We start from the raw sequence: 18186 nt of genomic DNA, 5'->3' as shown, positions 1-18186 counted from the left end.
ACTTGGGTCATAACAACCCCAGGCAGCGCTACAGGCTCAGGGAAGAGTCGCTGGAAAGTGCCTGGCAGAGAGGGATCTGGGGGTGTTGACTGACAGCTGTCTGAACATCAGCCAGAAGAGTGACAAAGTGGCCAAAAAGGCCAACAGCATCCTGGCTTGTATCAGGAGTGGTGTGGCCAGCAGGACCAGGGCAGTGACTGTCCCCCTGTGCTGGGCATTGGGGAGGCCAAACCTCGAATCCCGGAGTCAGTTTTGGGCCTCTCATGACAAGAAAGCCCTTGAGGTGCTGGAGCAAGTTCAGAGAAGGGAACAGAGCTGGGGAAGGGGTTGGAGCACAAGTGTGGTGGGAGTGGCTGAGGGACCTGGGATTATTTAACCTGTAGAACCTCTGTAGACCTTCTCACTGTCTACTACTACCTGAAAGGAGGTTGTAGCATGGAGGATGTTGGTCTCCTCTCCCAAGTAACAAGTGATAAGATGGGAAGAAATGACCTCAAGTTGCACTAGAGGAGATTTAGATTGGATATTGGGAAAGATTTCTTCTTGGAAAGGGGTGTCAGGCGTTGGAACAGGCTGCCCAGGGAAGTGGTGGAGTCACCATCCCTGGAAGGGTTTAAAAGTCAGGTAGATGTGGTGCTTAGGGACATGGTTTAGTGGTGGGCTTGGCAGTGCTGGTTTATGGTTGGACTTGATGGCCTTAAAAGTTTTTTCCAACCTAAGCAATTCTATGATTATAGGCTAGTAGTGCTTATGCATGTTTCCTAAAGACCGAGAAGATAATACATACAGCTATTTTTTTAACAATCAATGGGAAGTCTCTGTAGCATAGCAATAGATAAGAGTGCGGAATTACAACTTACTTGACTTTTGTCTGGGTAAGATGAAAAAGTACATGGTGCTGATGTTCTTAAAGTTATTATAATCTTTTTGTAGCTTGAAAAGCAACTAGACCCTTAAGGCTGAGGTTTGTTGGGCTTGCTTTGTTTTTTTGTGTGTGTGGTGTTGGTTTTTTGTTTTGGGTGGGGTTTTTTGTTTTTGTTTGTTTGTTTTTTATAACCTAATATTTAGCTCTCCATTTTCATGGATCTACTAATTTTCCTACATAGTAGGAGTTAGTCTGTAAAACTAAAACTTTAATGGAGCAAAGCAAAAGTTTATTAAGATGCCCTTGTTTGATTAGCTTTTTTCCTGAATTCACAGCTGGGAAGCCTGGGAGATGTTCCATTACTGAGAAGCAATTCTAGAGAAAGCTAGTAAATCAAAACAAAAACTCTGAGCTAGACATGGGTTGTCTTTCCATAAACTCAGGTCTGTTAAAACAAGGCAAGTATGTCTTAATATGAATAGGTACCTATTCCTCTTAAAACCAGGTGCTGATTCAGTAAGTTAGTGCTAATAAAAGAGGTCTAATGAATAGTATACTTATTTATCTTCAAAAATATTATGAATAAATGAGACAAAGTACACATACTTCTAGTAACCATACGTGTTTACAGTTGGGGACAAAAAATATATTCAGTGGTATAAAAATGGCACATTACTGAATGTCTTCAAATATGAAACTGTGTTTGACTACTTTTATCCCTTTTCCAGTTTTTTTGGTAAAAGAATAATACACTGTAGCTACTCCCTGTATTTTAACCATCTAGAAGCAGAAACTAATTATTCTGAAGAATCGGAAAGGGTTAATATCTGATTAAAATAAAACACAAACCAAACTAAAACCATACAGTCCCCTCCACAAATCAGCACCCATAGCACTACCTTCCTACTTTCCCCCACCCCCAAAAATCATAGTGAGCAGTCTGTTATGGTACTGCTGGTTATTACTACATCATAATACTGCGAGTCTTTTTTACAGCAGTCTTAATAAATTTAAGCTATATGCACTGTAACTTGATAAACGTCAGCATGTTGTAGAAATGTCCGTGATTGAGCTAAATGTAGACTGAACGGAGAGATTAAAGATCTTCATAGATCAGCTTGTTTGCTGGGAATTATTTTTGCCTCTCCTCTCCTGGTTGCAAGCAGAATTATTCAATATTTCAGAAAGACTCTTATCCCTGGATATGCCCTTGGAATCTTGTTTCCACGGCAACACAAAGCTACTGATGAAACATCCCTTTTAAACTTCAAATCAGTCTTTTATTTAGAGTTGTAATTAGGATGTTTGCTGGTAGGATCGTGTATTTTAATGTGTATGTATGCATGTGCTGAGAGCAGCCTGTAGAACAGCCGTAAGGTGAATAATCCTGAAGTGCTGGAAGAACATCCCATGGTGGGGTGAGCCTTCCAGCCGCGTGCCACAGGAGTGTGCTGAGGATGGGGGTGCCCACAGAGCAGGTGGTTGTTTTTCAATGATTCTATGAAGAAACAGCACTCTGTGGGGTGTAACTCTTGCCAGGAGCTGGCTCCCTTCCTCCCGCAGCTGCAGCGTGCTCTCACTTGTTCCAGTTCTGCTCCAAAATGAAACGTGAAGAATCGAAATGGATGGAAGAACATGCAGCAGCCATTGTGGGTAGAAGGAGCTGAGTTTTGGCGCTTGTCCCATTCTGTCTGGTGAAAAGCTTTCGTTCCTCCAGGAGGAATGAATGGGAGAGAGGCTACATGTCAGAGGTTCCGCTGAGCAGTCAGTGTGCAGTTTTCTGCAGGCTGCTTGGAGACCGCCTTGCACTTTCTGGTCATTGCATTTGGAAGCAGCCCCACCTGGGGCTTGTTTTTTTCAGAAGGAAGATGGTACCGGAGCAAGAGGAGGCTAAAACGCTGGCTTGAGAAGTTGTGAGGTACAACTTCTTGGTTATAAGTGCTCGTATTTTTTTTGTACATCTTGTATTTATTTTGTACGTCTGTGAAAGATGTTTTACATGTCAAATCTTCCTTATATATTTACAAAAACCTTAATATTAGGAATTATAAACTGTGCTGCTAGGCCTTGCATTGATTTTCATGCGATGTCTTAAAAGTATGTAAATAATGGTGCTGTTGCAGGTTGTCTCAGGATGGTAACCCCAGCTTGAAATAGCAATAATGTTGCGTATACTAGAACTGGGCACTTGCAAAATCTATGTTTAAATTTATCACATTACAGATAAATAGCACTCACAGCTGAATGGTTGCATCAGCTTGTGAAGCTGCATATCATTCAAATATTCATTTTGAATATTTAAAATGTCAATAACTGGATTAATCATAATGTGAGTAACATGCAGGCTGTTGAAGGAAAGTTCTGTGTGCAATGATTGGTACATGTGGTTAATGATTAGAAACTAAAATCTATAAATTAGTACTCTAAAAGTTGTTAGTATGTGAACTGTTATTCCCACTTCACAGATTTGTATCTTCTCTAGAAAAAAAAGTCTAGATAATAGAAAGTTCTTGCCTTTAGAAGGAGTCCTGGGAAAATATCAACAGTTGTTGTGAGATTTAGTAGAAGCTGAAAGTGTAGACAATGAGGTTAGACTGTGCACACTGGGACAGCACTTCCAGAATGCAAATAATCTAAATTTAGAATGTGTAGGGTGGTGGATGGGATGTATATGCAGAGCTATTCCTTTTTGGTCTGTAGGGGGAGCATGGGTGATTATTAGTTGTAAAATTAGATCTCTAATTCTAGCTAAGGCTAAGCAAGATGAATCCTGCGTTAAGTGATAAGCTGTTATATTAACTGCAGTGAGTTAAAGCATCGAGGGTTTGGATTTGCACTTTTAGTAGTTGTTTTATTTGTGAACACTGCACATGACACTGTGTGCAGCGTATTTCTGCAGCAGAGTTCTGGAGAGTGGTGGGTAAATCTGGTGTTGATGGTAGATGCTGGTTGGATGGAGACAGGAAATGCTTTAGGAAACAGTTTGGTCTGACCTGATTTTGTTAGTTTATGGTGTTTCCTAGGTAGTGAAACAGATATTGCTATCTGGTTTCATAGTCCAAATATGTGTCTGATTGTAGCATATGTGCATATGAACACACTACTCTTCAGTTCTACTGAAGTTTGTTGTGATATGTATGTAGCTTTTACAGTTTTCTGTAGCATGCGTCAAATTGAAAAAGCACATTCTTTCTAAAGGGTTTACTCAAAGCCATATTTGCTTTGAGGGCTGTGACTGAGAATGTGAAATGGTGTCAACTTTAATACAGATTCTCTGTGTACCTATATTATGCATGATATTTAAATTATGCATAAGCAAGTGTACTAACTACTTATATTATTAGCTTCTTGTTCATAGGAATTGAGATAATATTTCATACGCTTAATCAAGTTACAGAAAGGCTCATATTTCAGAAAGTGTGACAACAGAAAGAAATCCAGTGTTCCATTAATGTTTCAAGTAGGTGATATTTTGGTTTTGCTCTCCTTGGCTGAGGCTTTGCAGTGGTAACAGCAATGCATGCTTAGCTACACTGGTGTGGTGAGATCTGATACCCACAGAGAAATGACTGTATGCAGAATGTACAGTGGAGAGGAAACTGATTGCATCTTTACTGCAAATAGTCAGCTTTTTCCCCACACCAAATCATGTGTTTTGTAGTTGAACCATCTGAAAGCAAAGTTACCCATCCTTTTTTAAATAACTGCATAAACCTTTTGCTAAGAAAACACTTTAAGAAGCATATGTGGAACAGCTACCAGGGAGCAAATCTTGGTATATTTAATTGATGGATCCAAGTTCATTGAATCTGTACACGGGAAGATGCATATTTTTCATCAATAACCAACCTTTGCGTGAGAAGCAATAACTTGGAGAATTACCAAATATTGTAAGAGATTAGAAACTTTTATTTAAGCAGCATCCATTAGTAAATGTTGGCATTTTGCCTTTTTCTGCTCTGCATAGCTGCTCGTGTCCAGTACTCTGAAAGGAGGTAAGATTCTGTATTGTGAGGGAAAAAATATGCTGAAGTCAATACAAAGAAGGAGGTAGGAGGTTTGTTTATAAGGCTAAAATAGTCCATAGGAATCTTTTATTTTCTTTCTCAAATACAGGTGGTTCGTGCATCAGAAGTATTTCTGATTCTGTTTTCTGCTTGTGACTTACCTTACTGGTATATTGTAAACACCACAGGTGATTAACTAAGAAAATTACTGAAGACGAAGTGCTCTTGAAGCCTATGCCAAGTTCCACTTATGGCACTTTATTATTATCTATTCTGGGACTTAAGAACTGCTATTATGTTATCTATGCATATGTAATAGCAACAGTTGTAACGAACACTTGCTCTTAGCATGTGGAATTTCAAAGCACCTTGTGAAGCATTTGAGTTCATTGCTTCTAGAGGCAAATAAATTGTGCAGTTGATCTGTGGTTATGGACCGGAGTTACAGAGTGATTCTGCAGGAAAATCATGCAAAAAAAATGTCGCTACAAATGCATGGGCTGTATGGAGATCTTACTGGTGGCACAACTTCTCCGTCATTTTTAATAATGAAAGTGAGAAATGTTAAGCACTTGCATACAGTGGTAACAGTGCTGTGTCAAAACCACCTCACTGCACCATAAATCTGCTTAGTGGTAGAAGAACCTCGACGTGGCCAGGTATCTGAATTCATTTTAGGTCTCCTTTTCTTATTGGATTTTCATATTTCTTTGATTTACGCAGTCACCAGATACCTGGCCGTCTCAGCAGAGTGAGGCCAGTTAAGAAGGTTTCAAAGAATGTTCTGGGACTCGATTATAGAAAATTGGTGGAATGTAAAGCCTGTTTGGCTAGCGTGTGTAAATTTTTATATGAAATAGTTGACACTAACAGAAATGTTTAAGTGTAAGCTTATTTGTTGATTTCCAAACAATACAGTAGTGAATAAAAATACATTCGAAAGGAACAAGAATCATATACACACCTTTAAATTCTATTTTTTTAATTACCATATACTTTCAATATAAAGAGAAGTTATTATAATGAGATGCTTTGTCATTCGTATAAGCAAGACCATAGAAAACATCCTAAAATTTGTAAGGATTCATAACATTTTTACTAAATAACGACCTGAGTCCAAATTTTAGAAAATTATATATGTTTTACTGAGCCTTTTTACATGGCTTAGGCTGTGGTATTCTTCATAAATGTGTAGGCATTTCAAACAGAAATGCTGCTTTATTGGTATAGCCAGGAATGCGTTCTGAGCTGCTGAGCTCACAGCACTGGAAATGCAGCAGCCAGCGTGTTTGTTCATGTGGGTCACACTCACGGGTTGCCTCCTCGTCCTGCTGCTTGCTTTTGCTTCATGTGCGTAGTCTGGTACAGCCTTTCTCTGTTGCTGTATCTTTGGAATTGTACTCGGAAAGGTGTTTTCACAAATTCGCCATCCCTTTTGTTCTTCAATATCTGTTCTTCGTGGAGATGCAACTAGTGTGGCTCAATGGAGTGGCAAAAGGTTGCGGCAGCTGGATTACTTGCAGGAGTTAGACACAGAATGTGGGATTCTGCTGGTTGAAAGATGAATTCTGAAGGTTTTTCTGCACCCTCAAGTGAATGGGTTAACTCAAGATGAACTCCTTGTCTCAAACAACTTATTGATTACAGCACATAGAAAAAGACTCAAACTTGTTTGTTCCACAGGGCTGATAAAGAAGATGAATTCTTCTTTCTTTGTTCAGGTGTCCAAGAATCAGCAGACTCTAAGTCAGCTGGGAAAGATAATGACTTGTAGATACATGATCATGCTGGTAATACAACAACAGTCTTGTCTGTTCACCAGATTAAAAGATATGTGCCACTGTCACCTCTCTTAATTTCATAAAAATAAATGTAAAACAAATGCACTACCCCCATATTCAGTTGAATTCACATTCTAGCTTTCTGAATTGAATTAATTTAATATTCCTTATAACTAATGTTCTTGATTCTCTTCTAGTTCTGCCTATGATAACGTCAACAAAGTTCGAGTTGCTATAAAGAAAATCAGCCCTTTTGAGCATCAGACGTACTGCCAGAGAACTCTGAGAGAGATTAAGATCCTACTGCGCTTCAGACATGAGAATATTATTGGAATAAATGACATTATCCGAGCTCCAACTATTGAACAAATGAAAGATGTGTATCCTTCCAAAATTCTGAAGTTATTCTGCAATGTTAGTGATGGTTACCGCCTTCTGTGTTTTGATTATTTCTCCCTTTTCATCTTCTTCCTTACTAGATTTTAATAAAATTTGGCTTCTATTATTGAAAATTGAAAGGGAAGTTCATGGTGATTGATGACTTTATAGATGTACAGCTAGATTTGATATGTAGGTGAACACTAGTTTTGTTTGTTCTTTTTCAGGAAAAAAAAAGGTAATTCCTATGTTTCAAGCCAAAGAACTCAACATTGTAGAGATGATTTAGTTTAGCCACTTAATCCTAAAAATATATTTGCTCTTGATAGAGCTATTGTTAGAACTATCTGATTGCTCTGAGGATAAAATAAAATGGCCAGACTCTGCTATAATTGTCTAAAATTTTCTTAAAGAATAGGATGGCTACATGTTGGGGGGGGAGGAGTGAAATACAGCCCCTGGTTGTGCAGAGCTGCCTGCATGTGTGAAAAGTCCCAACTGCACACAGGCAGGTAAACATGCTGGATTAATATATACAAATCTGGCCTTTTTGTTATACTAATTGATCTTTCATGAGAAACCTGGCTTGTGTAGGTGACTTCATGTGGATGTCTTGTGTATGAAGTCTTAGCTGAGAGACTCTGCTTGAGATACAAAGCACAGTTTAGAGTCAACCAGCTTAATTTCCTGGAGTCCATATTCATTGGTTCCTATGGGTTTTGTGGGTCTATGCCCAACAAAAGGCATAAAGCAGGCAGAAATGGAATTGAATCTAGGTCAGATGTTTTCACTTCGTAAATTATCAGTATATTATTTGAGTTCAATTGGTCTTACGTGGGATTCTGAGCCTGCATTTCTGCAGCCATTTTGACTAATGTAAGTGGATGCTGCCCATGGAATGATGTCCTGGTTGTGTGCTCCAGTCTGAATGCCCAGAGGACAGGATGGGAATACCCAACTAGAATGGCAATAGTAGGGTGTTTTCACAAAATCCTATTTTGGTGAAAAGTGATCGTGGAACTACACCCCAGGGGTTTTGCAGCCAAATTGAATTAAAAGAGAAGAAGATTTTACTTACTCCTGCCAAAGCAGAAAAGCAGCCACCACCTTTTTGTTATATTCATTCCAATCTTAGGGGAAAAAAAAATATGATTGAAAATACTAGATTTCATTTTGGTAAGCAAAGGACTGTTGTGTTCGATGTAGCATAATAAATATATAGTAAAGGAGAACAACAGCCACATCTTTGAAGTGGAGCAGTGGCATAGAAGCCTGACCAGAAATGATCAGATCTTCTACCTTCATGCTTTTATGCAACTAAAAGCAAGTATCTCGGAAGTTTATTACTCATTAAAGTAAAAAGCAGTCTTTTATTTCCTGGCAAGCGGGATAGGAATCTGATCATGTTAAGATTCCAATAAAAATCAGGCTTTAGTGTAAAGAAATAGAGGTTTATGATGATTAGTTGGAGAGGAGCATGTGCTGATGCCTCTTAATTTTATAAAGGGCTGCATCATGTAACAAGATTGATTTGAATCAGAACTCATAAAGGAAGAAACAGCTACATAGATTCATAATTGTTGTGAAACAGACAAATTGTTACAGAAGTTTCATCTCGTACTGTATGTTGATATCTAAGATGGCACCACATTTGTTTTGCTGCCTTACATCTGATGCCTGACAGATACATTGTGCAAGATCTTATGGAGACAGATCTTTACAAGCTCCTAAAGACTCAACACCTCAGCAACGACCACATTTGTTATTTCCTTTACCAGATTCTGAGAGGGTTAAAATATATCCATTCAGCCAATGTGCTTCATCGTGACCTCAAACCTTCGAATTTGCTGCTTAACACCACTTGTGATCTCAAGGTCAGTTGAAATTTCTTAGAAATTTTGCTTCCAGGGTCTTCATAATCTGCCTGCTATACACATGGGTGTTACTGGAGAGTAACGTGCTTTTTATCCTGGAAAGATTGCCAAAACATTATTGGTTTTGATAAAATAATTATTAAGATTTGAGTGACTAAGAACTCACTGTTATGCTATTTTAATGAGTGCATCACTGTTTCCATCTGGAGGCTGACTTTGAAACAGCCTCTTTGAAAGCTGGGTGAAAGTACTTGTCTGAAGCAGAGTTATGTTTGCCTAGAAAGGAAACTCAAAACTATATATTTCAGGTCTTGGTTTCTTTGTGTTTAAAATGTTAATTGTTTGGTGTTGGAAAAGGACTTCATATTAGTGGGCAACTAAAATGGCATGTGAAATTCAGTGCTGATTAAATGTGCAGCAATTACTTGGAGAGACAGCGCATTCCTAATTTACATTTCCAGCGCTGGGCTCTGTACTGGCTGATACTACACCAGGATGATCTTAGAGCTGTTATGCGTCTTGGAAAATGTCAGCTCAATGCTTAGTAGCGTTCAGGAAAGCAAACGACGTGTGAAGAATCAGAACAGAAATAGAGAATAAAATAGAAAACATGCCATTCTACAGCTTTCTGTTGTTTTGGAGTTTTCGGTTCTGTGTGATCATAATTATCACACTTCTCCCTATGATATCTTTTTAAAATGAGGAGACCAGGGCTTCAAAGTACTTCCCTCCTTATCAGGATCTCTGCTGGAAAATACTGCTTGAGGGAAAGAAAGAACACAGTAGAATTTGATAAAATTGTTAGTGGCATAGGGAGGGTGAATAGAGAACAGTTGTTCAGTGTCTTTACCTGCCAAAAAGGCTGAGGTGGAGGGAAGAAAATGCTCAGAGTGAAAGGACATAGTAGTTACCTTGCAGTATTCTTGAACTGTGGAATTTGGTACCATAGAGCACTGTAGATATTACAGATAATGTGACTTAAAACACCAACCAAATTAGCAGAAGACAAAGCTGTTGAAAGCTGCCTCTGGTTTTACAGTCCCATGCTGGCCAATCCATGGAGGATGGGACTGGCAGAGCAGCACTGTTACGTTCCCTTTGACACGTTATGTTACGTATTTGCTGTTGGTCACTGATGGAGCGAGATTACGAAGGTTACTCTGATCCGATGTGGTACAACTGTGTTTGTTGCACGCTGTGTTGCACTTAATTACACTTTGTCTTTTATAGTAGCTCTAGTGTTCTTGTTTAAAAAAATACACTCTTCAAAATGTAAACCAGTTGCTGGCTGTACAAGTTTGTCACAATTCCCAGAAAAGTCCTTGCTGTTCATACGCTGGTCCATTCTAAAAACTGGCTGCATGGTCAGTTTGCTTTACATTCCCACTGCTACTTGTCAGCGTTTCTTAATGCATGGTACTGCTGGACTGGTCACCTCTGACTCCTGCCATGGGATTTCAGCAGCTGTTATTACATCAAATCCCTTCGAGGCATTAACCCCTTCGTGAAAGAAGTGGAGTAAAATCTACGATGACTGCGACAGAAGCAGAACAGAACAGTTTGAGTGTAGCTCTGTGTTATGTGCATTTAAAGGCAATAATACAATAAAAGGCAGTGTTTTAACAGAAGTAAGACAGTAATGAAAAAGACGGTAAGCTCGCTGTATGGCAAAATAATACTATATGACCTTAGTGAGTATTGTTTCTGTTGCTTTGTAAGGTTATAAAAACGGCACGTGGCTGCAATATGTGCTGCCTGGTGCAGAATGCGGTAGTCTGTATGACAGAGCATATGCTTTTTCATAACCTAAAGGGAACTCTGGTTTTGTATTAATACCGCATCTAAAGTTTAAACAACAGAATTGGAGAGAAAACTAGTACATGTTAGGGCTTGATGAATGCTGAACTTGTACTAACTCGTTTCTTCTGGGGCCGTTCTGCAAGTCTGTGTGTTAGCTCTGTACGTGTGCATGCTTACTAATTTGGTTATTGCACATAAACTCAAACCACAGCATACTGTGAAAATGAACCACTTACTTTCTTCCAAAAGTGTGATTTTATGTTCATCTTCAGTGGTAATGCTGTTGGCTTCTTTCTTTAATGGTGTTATAAGAGAGCTGTTCATCTTTTCTGGAGCTCAGAGTCCTACAGGTTATAACAAGAGCTCTTTCTTTCTTCTCCCTTAAACATGATCTTGACTCCTGGATCAGAGACTCCATTGCCAGGAAGGAAATGTAGGAGTCTCTATTGACACAATTTGTCTGTGAACCCTGTTGCTTCTCCGAAGCAGCTGAAGGCTCAGGGCGGAAGTGCAGAACCTAAAGCTGTTAGTTTCCTTAGGCTATGCTATGGACTTAAATGACACCTTAAATGTGTTTTACCACATGGAGAACGAAAACTTGTGAAAGTACATAATTTTTACTTAACTACTGTCTCTTGTTATGTATTTTCAGTGAAAGATTAGATTTGAGAATACATGAAAACTACTACCTTGGGATCTCCGTCCTGTGAGAGTCCTGGGCAATAAAAACCCCGGTCTTCTCTTTTCCAGTCTGGCATCTTGGCTGTGAATGAGATTAATGTACATACCACCGGCTGGAATATACTCTAAAATAGTATCTAACATTTTTAGAAATATTTTCACATGCTTTCATACAACAATTGGGCCTCTTTCGCAGTTTTGTAAATTGACTAAGTTGCATAAACAATCATGACTGTGTAATTTTCCTAGGCTAGTGGCATTAATATTTCAGAAAATGAGGTCAAAGTTATTTCAAACAGATTCTCAACTAGTATATTGCAGTGTTTTCAGTGTACCACTCTAGCTGAGAATCTATCTCTTTGAGTTGGTTAAAACATTAATACACTGTATCAATATTATTTATAAGTTGTGATTTTCTATCTACATAGTGGATACTTCCAAGTATTAAACATCCAAGAATTGTTAGATATTAATACCTTGATAGGCTTGAAAGGAAGGTGATGAGAGAGGGATTTTTTTTGAGGAAAAACTGCAAGTTGTTTGTTTCAGGGTTTCACCAATTACTTTAGAGACACAGCCGTTTCAACTAGCATCATTAACAACTAAACTTAACGGAAGCCTCTCCTTTTCCTTTTATACGCATATATACATGCACAGACTACTTAATGATACAGCTTCAAATATTTCAGTGTATTAGTTGCACTGTTGGGTGACAATTAATTTGCTTAGTAAATGGTAGTATGTACGTGATCCTCATAAATGTTCCCACCTGCTTGGTAGCTTCATCCAATTTTAAGTTATATCTGCTTAACAAAAATAAAAACATACTTGATGCTGATTACAAGAACATTGTTTTTGAGAAGAGGAAGCTGAATGTATAAATAAGATGCTGGCATTTTATTTATTTACTTATATAGTGGGGAAGTAATTCCTTCTCTCTTAGTAGCATCTCTTCTGTCTCTCCAAGGCATGAAGCACTGACTGACATACCTGGGTCTTTCATTATGCAGTTCTTTATTCTCTGTTATGTCAAAATGCCAAGAAAATGTTGCCTGTCATTATGTTGCTTTCACAGATTCTTCTTCTGTTTCAGTTCTGATTGAGAAGCCTGCCTTCTTCTCGTGCTTTGACTTTTATCAATTATTTTTTGAACAGGAATAGTGGACTTGGATTTATTTGTTTTCCCTAAACAGGGTGGCTGTTTCGTTAAACGCACTCTGTTGCCACAGGACAAGCAGTGTCTGCCCTCAGCAGGGTATGGTCAGTCTCTGCGCTTTGTCCCTCGCATCCAGGACCTGAGGCAGAACTGTGACCTCTCCAGCTCCTCCTTTGTCCTGCTGGTGCTCCTGGGCAGCGCTGCAGCTGCTGAGAGCGCTGCCAACGGCCAGAAGCCTCTTTTCTTGCAGCTTCAGCCTCGATGTCTTTCTCACTAATGGTGTTTCTTCTTTTCTGCTTAACCTGTTTCTGCTCTAGTCAGCAGGGGCTTTTTGTCATTTTAATGAGCTCTCTTGATCATTAATCTTCCTTTCTATTCCATGTGCATTTTTCTACTTGAATTGAAAGATTCACAGGCACCTTCTTTAATTCTGTCCTTTCCCCTCACTGTGGATCAGAGAGTGAGTGTCTGTGTTTTTTCTTAGTAATAACAAATCGTAGCACTTTGCTTATGTGTAATAGTATAATTCTGCACAAGTCCCCTTGCCTGTAGCCTTATCTAGCTTTTTTCTGAGGTGAGGAGGAAGAGGTTGCAACAGTTTTGTCTGCCTGCATAATTATTTTCTGAAGTGCATGAAGCTTTCCTCTACAGTTTCTTCGCCTCTGTCTTCACAGGAGTCTCTTCTGATTACTTGCACTGATTCTCTTTATGTAAGCTGCTAATTGCACACAAGGAAGCTGTTCTGTTTCTGTAGCCAGGGAGAACCTTGACGTGCTTAAAAGGGTTCTTTTTGGTTTTGTTTTCTAAGGACTTAGGTTGTGGGTTTTTGTTGTTTGTGTTTTGGTTTTGTTGTGTTGTGTTTGGTGTTTTTTTGTTTTTTGTTAATACATAGCTAAAATCAGAGGAGTCATCTCATGCAGCCTGGCTTATGAATTTCATAACGGCCTTTTCCTCAGTCCCTCTGTTTACAGTCAGCTGCTGAATCTTGTCTTTCAGATGCAGCTTTTAGTGGGCTGAATCACTCTGAACTGATCTGTCAATTGTTTCACAGGCTTGTCCTTCCAGGAAAATAAAGGAGTAGGTTGGCAAGGTACTGTGAGGCTTCTGGCAGGATTATCCATTACCGTTTTGATTGACTACAATATATTATTACTTCACATTTTTAATATAATCAGTGTACACAACTATCAAAGAGTAAACTATTATAAGATGTATGCATCAGCGGAACCTCCTGTTTGCTACTCCTACATTTGATGCCTTGTTTTTCTGAGAGTACATACTCTTTCATGCAAATACACTTTGAGTGGAAGTTGATCATTATCATAAACTGGTATTTGCTTAGTGGTAGCAAAAGCGTATGAATGTGTCTCCTGCCATGTACCTTCTGGAAGGTAAGAAAGGAACAGCTGCTGTTCTCTAGAACACTCTGTTTCTTCACATTTTGAGTATTCTTAGTTTCTCTCTGGAGAGAGGGCACTCAATAGCTTTGAAAGCCCTAGAGCCTCCATACCAGAATAAGGAACTCACTAGTCTAGATCAGAGTTTATTTTTCTTTCCATGGTTAGATAAAACTATTTTCCTGATACAAGGCTGAAAAATATTTTCTTGCATGGCATTTGGGTTTGTTGTTGTTGGTTTGTTTGTTTTTGGTTTGATTTTTTTGAACTCATGCTTTATTCAGCACCTACAATCTCTCTGCTCTACCACTATCTCATGATTGGATGGGATCTTGTGTAGAGATGCATTTATGATGGTAGCTCTTGTAAAAAATTGTATTGAACTTTGCTACAAATGTGTTAGTAATTTTGTTTTCTGGAAATCTTAATCTCCTTCCGTTTTCTGGTAAATTCCCAATAACAGGTTGGAGCAATGTATTTTGCCACTTATCTGGCAGAGAAGGTGTTAAGTGCAACATCAGTTGTGCACAGGAACAACTTTTTTTCCCAAACGGCTTATTTTGCCTGGCCCCTGCATGGTCTAATCTGATATTCTTTGCGTTTATATCCAAAACATGTTTCTTAAGGTTTGCACAGTGATTTGTTTCTATAAATACAGGTTACCATCCCCACATTTGTAGGTGTTACATCATGTGTTGAGGAGCAGTGAATTGGTAATGTTGTGGTATTGGAAGCTGTATGTCTAATGTCTAACATGCCTTTTTTTTAAATTTCTTTAAAACCAGATTTGTGACTTTGGACTGGCTCGTGTTGCAGATCCAGATCATGATCACACAGGATTCTTGACAGAATACGTGGCCACGCGTTGGTACAGGGCTCCTGAAATCATGCTGAATTCTAAGGTGAGAACCACAGCGCTGCTCTGGTGCTTCTGTTGCTGGTCATTCACCTGTGAGTACCAGGTTTGCTTCCACCCCCCCATGTTTTTAGGCTCACTCATGCAGAGCCTTGAGAAAATGCAGCAAAGGATTTGCAGTGTAGCTACTGGCTCGCAATAACTTTGTGATTCCAGATACAATTATTGGCTACTACAGCTGAGTAATCGTGTGCGAGTTCCCATGTGTCAAGTTCTTTGCCAGTCACAAGACGTCTTTACATCAAATGCTCCTCCACAGAACAGGGCAGAAGTACTGGCAATGAGAGCATTTTACTACCGTCTTCATCAAGGCTTGCAAATGTTGCCTTAATATTATCTTGACATCTTGATTTAGAAAGTATAATGAGAATGAATCTAATTCTGAAGGCATGTGATGATTATGTGCCAATCTTAATTGCATTCCCATAGTGTTAATGAAATAATCCCTTTGTGTTATTGTTCTGGTTTTGTTTGATTTGGGTTTTTTTATACTTGGAATTATTCTTACGTTCTTCTGTGGCTGTTTTAAGGTGTATCTGGTCCCTGTATGGTGTGAGCAATGGATATCTTTCATAACCTTTGTATTAGTTTCTACAGCCTTACACTTACTTGCAAAATACCTATGTGACATCTGTGTCTGTTTTTAAATTCCTCAAAGACTGTTTCTGTAGGATTACAGCTTCACTGGTGGTTGTTTTATTTGTTGTGGCAATAGTGTGTCAAATGTGCTTCTAGAAAATACTCATCTGACCAATCAAGGTTGGTTTTTTTCTGCTTTTTGTATTTTAAACTCATGTTGAGGCCATAAACACAGCACAACTTAACCTTACTTCTGGATATCCATCAGCAGCTTTTACAAGAAAATATTTTTGTGTGTTTCTTAAGAGGTGGCCAACTTAGAATTTTCCTGGCCTGTACGGTGATTCTTTTTAGAATTACAGTGCCTTGAAAACAAACAGTCAAGTGATGGGGTCCTGAGAAGCCAGCTCTGAGGTGCTGTGGATTCAGCGTTACTGTAGGAGCAGTTGTTGGCAGCTCCCTGCTGGGGGAAAACAGGGGCTCCTGAGCTGAACCGCCCCTGCCTTACCCAGGCACTGGTAATGCTTTTCTCATGGCTAACACAGATTTTCCATACACATGAAAATATGGCCATTGCTTCCATTCTTCATATATCACATGCACTATTGTTGGCCTTCTCACATCATCTTTACTACTTACTTGCTGTTGTGTTTTACATACCAGCTAAAAACCAAGCTGGTTTGCCCTTTCACCCCTTGGACACTGAAGGCTGCTTGCTGGTGTAGTATTTAGATCCTGTTAGGAAGAAGGATGGCACTTTTCACATGTGTTTAGCATACTGTTAGGAGCTACAGAATTAAGAAGAATAGCTTGTTTCCAAAATTTGTTAGTGTAAATTTGCGGTAAAATTAGGGACTCTCAAAACTTTGCAGTTGGTAATACGTTGAGCTAAACTTAGAGAATCCTCTCAGAAAAGCTTCACTTGCATACTTCAGCTCTTGCTCCCCCTTCGAAGTAGTGGTTTTGATATACAGTTCTTAATGATTTCATTCTGTAGAGAAAAATCAAACAGCGTGAACAAGCGTGACTCATCTAAAAAAAAAGATTTGCATGAACTTTCAAAATTTACTGAAGTAACACGTTGCTGCAATGATGCAAAAATTCATTTGACAAGAATGTGGTTTTGTTTTCCTTGCAGGGTTACACCAAGTCTATTGACATCTGGTCAGTAGGCTGTATTCTGGCAGAGATGCTCTCCAACAGACCCATCTTTCCAGGAAAACACTACCTTGACCAACTTAACCACATCCTTGGTGAGCTTTGTAGAAAGTGGCATTTCCACGTCCGTCTTTCTCTTCTTGGTCAACGAACAATGTAGGGATCTGCAGGAGTAACATCTGTTCCCTGTTGGTATTTCTGCAGTGATTTCTACAACAAATTGTTGATTTGGGGCCAACTAGAGGATATTTACCAATTTATTAAAAAAAAAAAAGCTTAAATGTACTATTAGGTCCAGACCAATTTTTAAAAAAATATCTGTAGATAGACCACTTAATTTTATCTTTTAAACAGATTACTGATCATTAGGAAACTCAAATGCACTTGTTTGTTTACAAGAAAAAAAACAACTTAAACCTTTTTAGTAAAGGTTTTTTAAAGAAATCCAAGATACTCTATACTCTTAAAGCATTTAGTCTAAAATCTTCCCAGCAGTTTTAATGTAGAGTTTTAGCAATGTGATATAACTGTTTTAATGTGCTTTTCATAGAATGCAGTACTGTTTGTATTTTTTTAGGTATACTTGGATCCCCTTCCCAAGAAGATTTGAATTGTATAATAAATTTAAAGGCCAGAAACTACTTGCTTTCTCTACCACACAAAAATAAGGTACCATGGAACAGGCTGTTTCCAAACGCTGACCCCAAAGGTATTTTATCCTTTTATCACATTGTATCACATCTTCAGAAAGGGAAATGAGCCCCAAAAGTAATGCACCATAAAAATTGATCTATATTGGAAATAGAACGTGCAGGTCCGTTAAAACAGCTGTATAAATCTAATCAGAAACCAGCGTGGAACCCTCATACTAGCTTATATTTTTAAAGCAATTTTTAGTTACTCTTAAGATTACATGTTGTGGTGTTTGATCTTTAATTTACATGTAAAACGTAAGTCTTGTTACTGTCTTTGAAAGCACGATCCACTTCTCAGGTACTGGACACAGGCATCGGATTTTGACACAGGCATCAAACAAATCTTTGTTTCTAAAACGGGATATGAGAAAGCTGCTTATTGCCAAACTCAGTATAGTCTGTGCAGATCAAACAGGATAATTTCAATCCAAGTGTGGGGCCTTAGGCAGTATGACAGCTTAACATTTAATGGGTTAAAAAATTCAGTTACGATAAGTGGAGCAGGAGTTATAAAAACAAGGAATATAATAATTGTTACCTTTCTTAATGAGGCTTTAGTAAAGGGTAAATATGACTTTTTTTTGCCTTTTACATTCTGCTTCATGCAGTTCAGGGGTGGGTGTGTTCACAGCCCAGTGCTCTTTTACTCGCTCTGACACAACCATAAGTCACTTATTTTTTTAAACTGATATGATAATTTACTTTTAGTGAAAATGATCAGGTACTGAACTGCCATGTAAAGGTGATTTCTGCAGATGGAACTGTGTAGAGCTGATTATCCTTACCGTTGGGAGAAACAGCAGTGATTTATTCTGCTTTTATAATAGTGCTTATCAATGTGAGAATTTTTACCGTGGGCTCCTGATGGCTGCAGCTGTAGCCGCGCTGCTGTGCTGAGC

General features: G+C 38.7%; 1 protein-coding gene and 1 long non-coding RNA gene across 4 annotated transcripts in view; one reads left to right on the top strand and one right to left on the bottom strand.

Moving 5' to 3' along the window:
- Positions 1 to 18186, top strand: part of MAPK1 (mitogen-activated protein kinase 1) — a 36643-nt gene that overhangs the window by 10505 nt on the left and 7952 nt on the right. Inside the window, exons 2-6 of the mRNA XM_065851972.2 lie at positions 6851 to 7033; positions 8716 to 8905; positions 14725 to 14841; positions 16573 to 16687; positions 17170 to 17301. Of these exons, the coding sequence (XP_065708044.1) occupies positions 6851 to 7033; positions 8716 to 8905; positions 14725 to 14841; positions 16573 to 16687; positions 17170 to 17301 (737 nt within the window). The remainder of the gene's footprint in view (positions 1 to 6850; positions 7034 to 8715; positions 8906 to 14724; positions 14842 to 16572; positions 16688 to 17169; positions 17302 to 18186) is intronic.
- LOC136109366 (uncharacterized) overlaps positions 5843 to 18186 on the bottom strand; it is a 39116-nt gene continuing 26772 nt past the window's right edge. Inside the window, exons 4-5 of one of the 3 annotated variants that reach the window (XR_011741737.1) lie at positions 11395 to 11468; positions 5843 to 6623 (exon numbers count right to left, since the gene is read on the bottom strand). This is a non-coding gene — a long non-coding RNA (uncharacterized lncRNA). Of the gene's footprint in view, positions 6624 to 7029; positions 10440 to 11394; positions 11469 to 11759; positions 16426 to 18186 lie in introns of those variants that run through there. The other 2 variants (XR_010652481.2, XR_010652482.2) reach the window with 2 other exon arrangements.

This window comes from Patagioenas fasciata, chromosome 17 (assembly GCF_037038585.1).
Source record: "Patagioenas fasciata isolate bPatFas1 chromosome 17, bPatFas1.hap1, whole genome shotgun sequence".
Classification (NCBI taxonomy): Eukaryota; Metazoa; Chordata; class Aves; order Columbiformes; family Columbidae; genus Patagioenas; species Patagioenas fasciata.
Note: the sequence above shows the minus strand (reverse complement) of the source record. Positions and strands in the feature narration are given on the sequence as shown.